Source organism: Bombina bombina, chromosome 9, assembly GCF_027579735.1.
Source record: "Bombina bombina isolate aBomBom1 chromosome 9, aBomBom1.pri, whole genome shotgun sequence".
Classification (NCBI taxonomy): Eukaryota; Metazoa; Chordata; class Amphibia; order Anura; family Bombinatoridae; genus Bombina; species Bombina bombina.
Genome location: NC_069507.1, coordinates 168,824,749 through 168,838,373, shown reverse-complemented (window position 1 = coordinate 168,838,373; position 13,625 = coordinate 168,824,749). Strand labels below are relative to the sequence as shown.

The 13,625-nt window shown below is 37.6% G+C and overlaps 1 protein-coding gene across 2 annotated transcripts in view; it reads right to left on the bottom strand.

Annotated features, from left to right (window-relative positions):
• Positions 1-13,625, bottom strand: part of BTRC (beta-transducin repeat containing E3 ubiquitin protein ligase) — a 559,581-nt gene that overhangs the window by 42,589 nt on the left and 503,367 nt on the right. For both annotated transcript variants that reach the window (XM_053692479.1, XM_053692481.1), the window contains one exon: positions 75-324. In XM_053692479.1, the coding sequence (XP_053548454.1) occupies positions 75-324 (250 nt within the window). The remainder of the gene's footprint in view (positions 1-74; positions 325-13,625) is intronic.

Sequence of the window (13,625 nt, the reverse complement as noted above, 5' to 3'; positions counted from 1 at the left end):
TATCTCGAGAGAATGTAGCTATGTACAGTACATGCAGCATAAGGTCATGCAAGGGATTAAGTGGTGGGACTTACCTTGATAGTTCTATCACCAGAGGCAGAGACAATGTATTTATCATCAAAATCCACAACATTAACAGCAGCTCTGTGACCGACTAGAACCCTTCGTAGGGTGATATCTGTGGCTGAGGCCATGTCCCACACTGCGATGGAACGATCTTTGGAACAGGTCACCATCATACCATTATTGAAACGTAAATGCAGCACGGCTTCGCAGTGGTGGATAAGCGTGTTTAGCATTTCCCCCGTGTTTAGATCCCATACTCTAAAGAAAAAAAACATGAAACATTAACACAAAATTACAAATTGTTAGATAATAAATCATTCCATGCCGGGTTTATTTGGTAATGTTGTGAGCAGAATAAATGCCTGCATATTTGCTTGACGCTAGAGTTAATTCACAATATAATTCAATGACTAAATGAAAATAACAGCAAATAATATATTGTATCATATGTATAAATGTTTTTATGAATATAGAAACATTTACTGAAACATGCAGACTGATCATGTTCTGGAGTTTTTATTAAAGGGACAGTCAAGTCAAAATTAAATTTACATGATTCAGATAGGGTATGCAATTTCAAACAACTTTCCAATTTACTTTTATCATCAAATTTGCTTTGTTCTCTTGGTATTCTTTGTTGAATGCTAAACCTAAGTAGACTCAAATGCTAATTTCTAAGTCCTTGAAGGCCGCCTTTTATCTCAGTGCATTTTGACAGATTTTCACAGCTAGACAGCGCCAGTTCCTGTGTGCCATATAGACAACCATTGTGCTCACTCAAGTTATTTATGAGTCAGCACTGATTGGCTAAAATGCAAATCTGTCAAAAGAACTGAGATAAGGGGCTGTGCAAAACTGGGGAATGGTAATAAAGGGGTTATCTATCTTAGGCCTAGATTTGGAGTTTGGCGTTAGCCATGAAAACCAGCGTTAGAGGCTCCTAACGCTGGTTTTAGGCTAACTCCGGTATTTGGAGTCACTCAAAATAGGGTCTAACGCTCACTTTTCAGCCGCGACTTTTCCATACCGCAGATCCCCTTACGTCAATTGCGTATCCTATCTTTTCAATGGGATCTTTCTAACTCCGGTATTTAGAGTCGTGTCTGAAGTGAGCGTTAGACATCTAACGACAAAACTCCAGCCGCAGGAAAAAAGTCAGTAGTTAAGAGCTTTCTGGGCTAACGCCGGTTCATAAAGCTCTTAACTACTGTACTCTAAAGTACACTAACACCCATAAACTACCTATGTACCCCTAAACTGAGGCCCCCCCACATCGCCGCCACTCGATTACATTTTTTTTAACCCCTAATCTGCCGACCGCCACCTACGTTATACTTATGTACCCCTAATCTGCTGCCCCTAACACCGCCGACCCCTGTATTATATTTATTAACCCCTAATCTGCCCCCCACAACGTCGCCGCCAGCTACCTACAATAATTAACCCCTAATCTGCCGACCGCAAAGCGCCGCCACCTACATTATAGCTATGTACCCCTAATCTGCTGCCCCTAACACCGCCGACCCCTATATTATATTTATTAACCCCTAATCTGCCCCCCACAACGTCGCCTCCACCTGCCTACACTTATTAACCCCTAATCTGCCGAGCGGACCGCACCGCTACTATAATAAAGTTATTAACCCCTAATCCGCCTCACTAACCCTATAATAAATAGTATTAACCCCTAATCTGCCCTCCCTAACATCGCCAACACCTAACTTCAATTATTAACCCCTAATCTGCCGACCGGAGCTCACCGCTATTCTAATAAATGTATTAACCCCTAAAGCTAAGTCTAACCCTAACACTAACACCCCCCTAAATTAAATATAATTTTAATCTAACGAAATTAATTAACTCTTATTAAATAAATTATTCCTATTTAAAGCTAAATACTTACCTGTAAAATAAACCCTAATATAGCTACAATATAACGAATAATTACATTGTAGCTATTTTAGGATTAATATTTATTTTACAGGCAACTTTGTAATTATTTTAACCAGGTACAATAGCTATTTAATAGTTAAGAACTATTTAATAGCTAAAATAGTTAAAATAATTACAAATTTACCTGTAAAATAAATCCTAACCTAAGTTACAATTAAACCTAACACTACACTATCAATAAATTAATTAAATAAAATACCTATAATTATCTACAATTAAACCTACCACTACACTATCAATAAATAAATTAAATACAATACCTACAAATAACTTCAATGAAATAAACTATCTAAAGTACAAAAAATAAAAAAGAACTAAGTTACAAAAAAATAAAAAAATATTTACAAACATAAGAAAAATATTACAACAATTTTAAACTAATTACACCTACTCTAAGCCCCCTAATAAAATAACAAAGACCCCCAAAATAACAAAATGCCCTACCCTATTCTAAATTACTACATTTCAAAGCTCTTTTACCTTACCAGCCCTGAACAGGGCCCTTTGCGGGGCATGCCCCAAGAAATTCAGCTCTTTTGCCTGTAAAAAAAAAACATACAATACCCCCCCCCCCCAACATTACAACCCACCACCCACATACCCCTAATCTAACCCAAACCCCCCTTAAATAAACCTAACACTAAGCCCCTGAAGATCTTCCTACCTTGTCTTCACCCTACCAGGTTCACCGATCCGTCCTGAAGAGCTCCTCCGATGTCCTGATCCAAGCCCAAGCGGGGGGCTGAAGAGGTCCATGATCCGGCTGAAGTCTTCATCCAAGCGGGAGCTGAAGAGGTCCATGATCCGGATGAAGTCTTCATCCAAGCGGGAGCTGAAGAGGTCCATGATCCGGATGAAGTCTTCTATCAACGGCATCTTCAATCTTCTTTCTTCCGGATCCATCTTGCAGACCTCCGACGCGGAACATCCTCTTCTCCCGACGCCTACTAGCTGAATGACGGTTCCTTTAAGGGACGTCATCCAAGATGGCGTCCCTCGAATTCCGATTGGCTGATAGAATCCTATCAGCCAATCGGAATTAAGGTAGGAATATTCTGATTGGCTGATGGAATCAGCCAATCAGAATCAAGATCAATCCGATTGGCTGATCCAATCAGCCAATCAGATTGAGCTCGCATTCTATTGGCTGATCGGAACAGCCAATAGAATGCAAGCTCAATCTGATTGGCTGATCGAATCAGCCAATCGGATTGAACTTGATTCTGATTGGCTGATTCCATCAGCCAATCAGAATATTCCTACCTTAATTCCGATTGGCTGATAGAATCCTATCAGCCAATCGGAATTCGAGGGACGCCATCTTGGATGACGTCCCTTAAAGGAACCGTCATTCAGCTAGTAGGCGTCGGGAGAAGAGGATGTTCCGCGTCGGAGGTCTGCAAGATGGATCCGGAAGAAAGAAGATTGAAGATGCCGTTGATAGAAGACTTCATCCGGATCATGGACCTCTTCAGCTCCCGCTTGGATGAAGACTTCATCCGGATCATGGACCTCTTCAGCTCCCGCTTGGATGAAGACTTCAGCCGGATCATGGACCTCTTCAGCCCCCCGCTTGGGCTTGGATCAGGACATTGGAGGAGCTCTTCAGGACGGATCGGTGAACCTGGTAGGGTGAAGACAAGGTAGGAAGATCTTCAGGGGCTTAGTGTTAGGTTTATTTAAGGGGGGTTTGGGTTAGATTATGGGTATGTGGGTGGTGGGTTGTAATGTTGGGGGGGGGTATTGTATGTTTTTTTTTACAGGCAAAAGAGCTGAATTTCTTAGGGCATGCCCCGCAAAGGGCCCTGTTCAGGGCTGGTAAGGTAAAAGAGCTCTGAAATGTAGTAATTTAGAATAGGGTAGGGCATTTTGTTATTTTGGGGGTCTTTGTTATTTTATTAGGGGGCTTAGAGTAGGTGTAATTAGTTTAAAATTGTTGTAATATTTTTCTTATGTTTGTAAATATTTTTTTTATTTTTTGTAACTTAGTTCTTTTTTATTTTTTGTACTTTAGATAGTTTATTTCATTGTAGTTATTTGTAGGTATTGTATTTAATTTATTTATTGATAGTGTAGTGGTAGGTTTAATTGTAGATAATTATAGGTATTTTATTTAATTAATTTATTGATAGTGTAGTGTTAGGTTTAATTGTAACTTAGGTTAGGATTTATTTTACAGGTAAATTTGTAATTATTTTAACTATTTTAGCTATTAAATAGTTCTTAACTATTAAATAGCTATTGTACCTGGTTAAAATAATTACAAAGTTGCCTGTAAAATAAATATTAATCCTAAAATAGCTATATTGTAATTATAATTTATATTGTAGCTATATTAGGATTTATTTTACAGGTAAGTATTTAGCTTTAAATAGGAATAATTTATTTAATAAGAGTTAATTAATTTCGTTAGATTAAAATTATATTTAATTTAGGGGGGTGTTAGTGTTAGGGTTAGACTTAGCTTTAGGGGTTAATACATTTATTATAGTAGCGGTGAGCTCCGGTCGGCAGATTAGGGGTTAATGTTTGAAGTTAGGTGTCGGCAATGTTAGGGAGGGCAGATTAGGGGTTAATACTATTTATTATAGGGTTAGTGATGCGGATTAGGGGTTAATAACTTTATTATAGTAGCGCTCAGGTCCGCTCGGCAGATTAGGGGTTAATAAGTGTAGGCAGGTGGAGGCGACGTTGAGGGGGGCAGATTAGGGGTTAATAAATATAATATAGGGGTCGGCGGTGTTAGGGGCAGCAGATTAGGGGTACATAAGGATAATGTAAGTAGCGGCGGTTTATGGAGCGGCAGATTAGGGGTTAAAAATAATATGCAGGGGTCAGCGATAGCGGGGGCGGCAGATTAGGGGTTAATAAGTGTAAGGCTAGGGGTGTTTAGACTCAGGGTACATGTTAGGGTGTTAGGTGCAGACGTAGGAAGTGTTTCCCCATAGCAAACAATGGGGCTGCGTTAGGAGCTGAACGCGGCTTTTTTGCAGGTGTTAGGTTTTTTTTCAGCTCAAACAGCCCCATTGTTTCCTATGGGAGAATCGTGCACGAGCACGTTTTTGAGGCTGGCCGCTTGCGTAAGCAACTCTGGTATCGAGAGTTGAAGCTGCGTTAAAAATGCTCTACGCTCCTTTTTTGGAGCCTAACGCAGCCTTTTTGTGGACTCTCAATACCAGAGTTATTTTTATGGTGCGGCCAGAAAAAAGCCAGCGTTAGCTACGCGGGTCGTTACCGACAAAACTCTAAATCTAGGCCTTAGTAAACAAAAACAAAAAATTATGGAGTAGACTGTCCCTTTAATTATACTTACTAGAAGTATAACATTTACATGACTCCTCCAAAAGATAATAATTGTGTACTTACTGTTAAGCTCTTTCCTGGTTCTATTCAATTATGTTAATAGTAGGTCATAAAGGAGACTCCTCAAACAAAGTGTCCTCTCAGTGATAATGATTAACTCCATAATCTTTTTCCAAAACATTTAAAGGGTCATTAATAGTACAAAGTTATATTAGAGCATGTCATTTTAAGACAATCGACCCTACACTACTGTGTGTTTAACCCCAGCAAAGGGGTTAAACACACAGTAGAGATACTGCTCGGGACTTGCAGAGCACTGTGGGTCCCAAGCAGAAAATGCTGCTTACCCAAAGAGCTGTATTTCTACTGTGTGTTTAACCCTTTTGCAGATAACAGATTAGAGCATGACATTTTTTTTACTATAATGGCCCTTTAATAAAAGGGACAGTCTACTCTGGAATTCTTATTGTTTAAAAAGATAGATAATCCCTTTATTACCCATACCCACAGTTATATTAATAACATAATTTATGTAAGAACTTACCTGATAAATTCATTTCTTTCATATTAGCAAGAGTCCATGAGCTAGTGACGTATGGGATATACATTCCTACCAGGAGGGGCAAAGTTTCCCAAACCTCAAAATGCCTATAAATACACCCCTCACCACACCCACAAATCAGTTTAACGAATAGCCAAGAAGTGGGGTGATAAGAAAAAAGTGTGAAAGCATAAAAAACAAGGAATTGGAATAATTGTGCTTTATACAAAAAATTCATAACCACCACAAAAAAGGGTGGGCCTCATGGACTCTTGCTAATATGAAAGAAATTAATTTATCAGGTAAGTTCTTACATAAATTATGTTTTCTTTCATGTAATTAGCAAGAGTCCATGAGCTAGTGACGTATGGGATAATGACTACCCAAGATGTGGATCTTCCACGCAAGAGTCACTAGAGAGGGAGGGATAAAATAAAGACAGCCAATTCCGCTGAAAAATAATCCACACCCAAAATAAAGTTTAAATCTTATAATGAAGAAAACTGAAATTATAAGCAGAAGAATCAAACTGAAACAGCTGCCTGAAGTATTTTTCTACCAAAAACTGCTTCAGAAGAAGAATACACATCAAAATGGTAGAATTTAGTAAAAGTATGCAAAGAAGACCAAGTTGCTGCTTTGCAAATCTGATCAATCGAAGCTTCATTCCTAAACGCCCAGGAAGTAGAAACTTACCTAGTAGAATGAGCTGTAATCCTTTGAGGCGGAGATTTACCCGACTCGACATAAGCATGATGAATTAAAGATTTCAACCAAGATGCCAAAGAAATGGCAGAGGCCTTCTGACCTTTCCTAGAACCTGAAAAGATAACAAATAGACTAGAAGTCTTTCGGAAATTCTTAGTAGCTTCAACATAATATTTCAAAGCTCTAACTACATCCAAAGAATGCAATGATCTCTCCTTAGAATTCTTAGGATTAGGACATAATGAAGGAACCACAATTTCTCTACTAATGTTGTTAGAATTCACAACCTTAGGTAAAAATTTAAAAGAAGTTCGCAACACTGCCTTATCCTGATGGAAAATCAGAAAAGGAGATTCACAAGAAAGAGCAGATAATTCAGAAACTCTTCTAGCAGAAGAGATGGCCAAAAGAAAACAAAACTTTCCAAGAAAGTAATTTAATGTCCAGTGAATGCATAGGTTCAAACGGAAGAGCTTGAAGAGCCCCCAGAACCAAATTCAAACTCCAAGGAGGAGAAATTGACTTAATAACAGGTTTTATATGAACCAAAGCTTGTACAAAACAATGAATATCAGGAAGAATAGCAATCCTTCTGTGAAAAAGAACAGAAAGAACAGAGATTTGTCCTTTCAAGGAACTTGCAGACAAACCTTTATCCAAACCATCCTGAAGAAACTGAAAAATTCTCAGAATTCTAAAAGAATGCCAGGAAAAATGATGAGAAAGACACCAAGAAATGTAAGTCTTCCAGATTCGATAATATATCTTCCTAGATACAGATCTACGAGCCTGTAACATAGTATTAATCACAGAGTCAGAGAAACCTCTTTGACTAAGAATCAAGCGTTCAATCTCCATACCTTTAAATTTAAGTATTTGAGATGCTGATGGTAAAAAGGGACCTTGTGACAGAAGGTCTGGTCTTAACGGAAGAGTCCACGGTTGGCAAGAAGCCATGCGGACTAGATCCGTATACCAAAACCTGTGAGACCATGCTGGAGCCACCAGCAGAAAAAACGAGCATTCCTTCAGAATCTTGGAGATTACTCTTGGAAGAAGAACTAGAGGCGGAAAGATATAGGCAGGATGATACTTCCAAGGAAGTGACAATGCATCCACTGCTTCCGCCTGAGGATCCCTGGATCTGGACAGATACCTGGGAAGTTTCTTGTTTAGATGAGAAGCCATCAGATCTATTTCTGGAAGTCCCCACATTTGAACAATCTGAAGAAACACCTCTGGGTGAAGAGACCACTCGCCCGGATGTAACGTTTGGCGACTGAGATAATCTGCTTTCCAATTGTCAATACCTGGGATATGAACCGCAGAGATTAGACAGGAGCTGGATTCCGCCCATACCAGTATTCGAGATACTTCTTTCATAGCCAGAGGACTGTGAGTCCCTCCTTGATGATTGATATATGCCACAGTTGTGACATTGTCTGTCTGAAAACAAATGAACGATTCTCTCTTTAGAAGAGGCCATGACTGAAGAGCTTCTGAAAATTGCACGGAGTTCCAAAATATTGATTGGTAATCTCACCTCCTGAGATTTCCCAAACCCCTTGTGCTGTCAGAAACCCCCATACAGCTCCCCAACCTGTCAGACTTGCATCTGTTGAGATCACAGTCCAGGTTGGAAGAAAAAAAGAAGCCCCCTGAACTAAACGATGGTGGTCTGTACCACGTCAGAGGGTGTCGAACAATCAGTTTTAAAGATATTAAATGAGATATCTTTGTATAATCCCGGCACCACTGGTTCAGCATACAGAGCTGAAGAGGTCGCATGTGAAAATGAGCAAAGGGGAACACGTCCAATGCAGCAGTCATAAGAACCTAGAATTTCCATGCATAAGGCTACCGAAGGGAATGATTGAGACTGAAGGTTTCGATAAGCTGGACCCAATTTCAGACGTCTCCTGTCCAACAGAGACAGAGTCATGGACACTGAATCTATCCGGAAATCTAAAAAAGGTTACTCTTGTCTGAGGAATCAACAAACTTTTTGGTTAATTGATCCTCCAACCATGTTCTTGAAGAAAACAACACTCATAAAAAGCTGGAAAGGATCTTTCCATTGAAAATAAGCAAAGGGAATTGAATCCAATGCTGTTAAAACTTCTATGCATATATAGCAACTGAAGGAAATAATAGAGACTAAAGGTACCGACAGACGGAACCCAATACAAAATGTCCTTTGTCTGATAGAGACAAAGATAGTGACATAAACCATCTGGAAACCTAAAAAAAGGTGACCCTTGCGTGAGGAATCAAGAGCTTTTGAAAAAAAGATCCTCTAACTATGTCCTGAAGAGCAAGTGAAACATATGAGAATCCGCATCCTCAGGAAATAATCTGAATGAAAACAGAAAAATGAAGAATACGCATTTATTGTATCTAAAGAAAACAAATAATGCAATCAATGACCACAAAAAGGCAGAATAGTTTGAATAAAACTCCAAAACCCAGTTCCTAGAAAAGGAACTGGAATAAAAACCCCAGAAGATTCCAGCTATGAGCAGCGCTTGAACCCCATGGGTACCCAGCCATGCCTCAACAGTATCCAAAATATATAGGACAGAAACACACTGAAAGAAAGTGTTAGCCTTACTGGAATAAAATCAAAGAAATTTGGACAAAATAGAACCAAATAAATTTCAAAGAAGTCTTAACCTGCCCCTTACCAGCCAAGCTGGAATACGGCACGTGCATCGCAACATTAGGGAGCTAATTTCGAACCCCAATTAAAAACATGTTACTTGGGAAGAACTCAGGATTCGTTCCTTAATAAGAACAACCAAACTAGTATAAGCTTAAAGTTTTAGTCTTAGAACTCAATCTTGAAGCCCATAGTAACAGTTAAGAATTGAATCCTATTATAATTGATTATCTTAGAACAAAAGAAATATGGATTTTCTTTTTTTTTTTTTTTTTTTTTAAATCACAGAATTCTTCTAGCTAAAATAGCTAAAGACATAGATTAACCCTCATTTGCGAATATATTCAATAAAATGAAGACACAAATGAAATCATTAGCATGATAGTCCAGTTTAAAGGACCAGTCAAAACAGAGGACTTGCAAAATGCAAAACAACAAGACAAATGCAACGGCACCTAGTCTAGTAAATGTTGTCCCTTAACAATGCTAAAATAAATCATGATCTGATACTTGATCTTAAAGTAAACAGAAAAAATGAAGCAATTGCAATATCACAGGACCAAGAAAAGTACCTGAAACTAAATAATTTTCCAAAAATAAGAGACAACTATATAAAGGAAAATAAATACTATTTTGCTATAAAAACAATAGCATAATTAGTAGGAGTAGAGATAGCTCAAAAAAATTGGAGAACCCTCCAAATTGAATTTAACTGCTGACAAAGAATATAGTTTAAAAATAAAAGAAAATTCTCAGCCTATTCCATTCCCTAGTATGGGGAATTGGAAAGAAAACCTCTGAAATCACAGAAGAAAATAAAAAAGGCAGAAATAGTGTCAGCTAGTCTTAAAGAACTAGTTACCTTAATATCCAAAATAATCAACACCTCTTCAACAAAGAACAAATGTACTTTTATAATAAAAAAATTATATAAAAAAGTAGATTTGTTAGTGTCAATATCTGATGAAGAGAATTTCTGAAAGAGAAAAAAACATCATCAGAGAAGGATAAATCAGTATGTTGTTGGTCATTTGAAACTTCAATAATTAAAAAAGAAGTGAAAAAGACCTAAAAATCGTATTAGAAGGCACGAAGTCAGACATAGCCTTAATCAGAAAAAATATTTCTTATAAATCTTCTAAGCATTTCTTGCACTTAAGAATGGAAATGTATAAAGCATAAATACTAATGGAATCTGCATGTAAAAGTATATCATAATAACTTATTACAAACCATAGCTAAAGATAAACATTTATAACATTTAAAATAAATGAACTTAGCTTTGGTAGAACTGAAACTCAGTTAAAGGGACAGTCTAGGCCAAAATAAACTTTCATGATTCAGATAGAGCATATCATTTTAAACAATTTTCCAATTTACTTTTATCACCAATTTTGCTTTGTTCTCTTGGTATTCTTAGTTGAAAGTTTAACCTAGGAGGTTCATATGCTAATTTCTTAGATCTTGAAGCCCACCTCTTTCAGATTGCATTTTAACAGTTTTTCACCACTAGAGGGTGTTAGTTCACGTATTTCCTATAGATAACACTGTGCTTGTGCACGAGAAGTTATCTGGGAGCAGGCACTGATTGGCTAGACTGCAAGTCTGTCAAAATAACTGAAAAAAGGGGCAGTTTGCAGAGGCTTAGATACAAGATAATCACAGAGGTTAAAAGTATATTATTATAACTGTGTTGGTTATGCAAAACTGGGAAATGGGTAATAAAGGGATTATCTATCTTTTAAAACAATAAAAATTCTGGTGTAGACTGTCCCTTTAAGCATTTTTCCAGAAGTGGCTTCTGACTCAGGGACAAACGGAGACATCTTGCAATATGTAATAGAAAAAACAACATATAAAACAAAATTGATCAAATTCCTTAAATGACAGTTTCAGGAATGGGAAAAAATGCCAGTGAACAAGCTTCTAGCAACCAGAAGCAATAAATAATGAGACTTAAATAATGTGGAGACAATAGTGACGCCCATATTTTTTAGCGCCAAAAAAGACGCCCACAATATTTGGCGCCTAAATGCTATTGGCGCCAAGAATGACGCCATATCCGGAACGCCGAACCTTTTGGTGCAAAAAAAACTTCAAAAAAATGACGCAACTTCCGGAGACACGTATGACGCCGGAAACAGAAAAAAAATTTTGCGCCAAAAAAGTCCGCGCCAAGAATGACGCAATAAAATGAAGCATTTTCAGCCCCCGCGAGCCTAATAGCCCACAGGGAAAAAGTTAAATTTTAAGGTACGAAAAAAATTGATTAATTCATATGCATTATCCCAAATATGAAACTGACTGTCTGAAATAAGGAATGTTGAACATCCTGAGTCAAGGCAAATAAATGTTTGAACACATATATTTAGAACTTTATATAAAAGTGCCCAACCATAGCTTAGAGTGTCACAGAAAATAAGACTTACTTACCCCAGGACACTCCTCTACATGTAGTAGAAAGCCAAACCAGTACTGAAACGAGAATCAGTAGAGGTAATGGTATATATAAGAGTATATCGTCGATCTGAAAAGGGAGGTAAGAGATGAATCTCTACGACCGATAACAGAGAACCTATGAAATAGACCCCGTAGAAGGAGATCATTGAATTCAAATAGGCAATACTCTCCTCACATCCCTCTGACATTCACTGCACGCTCAGAGGAAACCGGGCTCCAACCTGCTGGGGAGCGCATATCAACGTAGAATCTAGCACAAACTTACTTTACCACCTCCATAGGAGGCAAAGTTTGTAAAACTGATTTGTGGATGTGGTGAGGGGTGTATTTATAGACATTTTGAGGTTTGGGAAACTTTGCCCCTCCTGGTAGGAATGTATATCCCATACGTCACTAGCTCATGGACTCTTGCTAATTACATGAAAGAAATACTTTTTACCTCTGTGATTAACTTGTACCTAATCCTCTGCAGACTGCCCCCTTATTTCAATTCTTTTGACAGGCATACATTTTAACCAATCAGTGCCAACTCCTAGGTAAATCCACACGAGTGAGCGCAATGTTATCTCTATAGCACACAAGACTAGTGCTCTCTTGCTGTAAAAATCTGTCAAAATGCACTGAGATAAAAGGTGGCCTTCAAGGGCTTAGAAATGAGCATATGAGCCTACCTAGGTTTAGCGCTCAGCAAAGAATAACAAGAGAAAAAAAGCAAAATCGATGATAAAAGTAAATTGGAAAGTTGTTTAAAATTGTATGCCCTATCTGAATCATGATATTTTAATTTTGACTTGACTGTCCCTTTACGGAAAATAAAACAACATTGCAATATACATTCATTATTTACTTTGCCTGCTGTTGCTGTAAAATATCACTGAAAAAGTGCGTTTTTCCACATTCTCCAGAGAGGCTAGAGCGCCCCCATCATAAAATCCTAAAGATTTTGATATAAAATGTTATGCGTAATGAAACAACTTTGCAGTATACTTTCATTTTAATTAATTGATTAATTAATTTAATTCTAAAAATTTAGTAATTTTTAATTCTCAGTTTAAAATGCACCCTGCTGACTCACCAAGGCTAACCCTGCTACATATATATTACCATTGCTAGCTTTGTTGTTGGCAGACTCAAGCTATTGATAAACAAGTGCAGTAAAAAGGATGTTAATTGTTTTTAAAAATGTTTAGAATTGGCTGATATTTTAAGAGGCCATAAAAATCGAGAAGGGTCTAGCTGCAGACTGGAGCTCCACTCTAGTCAGGAAACATGTGACCTCCACTCAAAGCTTTTTTTTTTTCTTTGCTTTTATTTTTTTAAATCAACTTTAATGTAACAAACAACCTATAAACAATCATTCTGAAAACAAAACATTTTGCAGCTTTCTTGTTCTTAATGTATTTCATTTATAAGGTAACCACTGTGAATGAGCATTAAGTACAAGAAAGCTGCAAAATGTACAAGGCTGAAGTTGTCTTCTTAATCAGTCAGCTTCTTATTCTGCAACTGATTGCAATTTGCAAAATAAAGATATCTACAGTTATTTTTATTTTAAATAAATTAATATGCTTTCCAAAAACCTAAACAAAATTACATTTTATAAAAAAATATCATCTTATATTGCACTAAACAGACACACACTTAAACACATAGGTAGATCTGCAGAAAGGGAGCAAAAAATAAATAAAACTTAACTTTTACTGTCAAATCGTTGAGGCTCTAAGAAAACCCAGGTGAAACGTGCGTTAGGCGTTCGCCTGTCTGTGAGTAATCTGGACATGGTTATACTTTATTTGTGTGCTCTCTGTGATTGATATACAGGTAATTCCATACCTTAGTCACTGCAAGCCCGTACATTTTTCACAATAATTGTAAGCAGCTGCCTACCAAGAGATAGTCTGATAAGACCCACCCTTCACCCACCTCTGTGGGTAG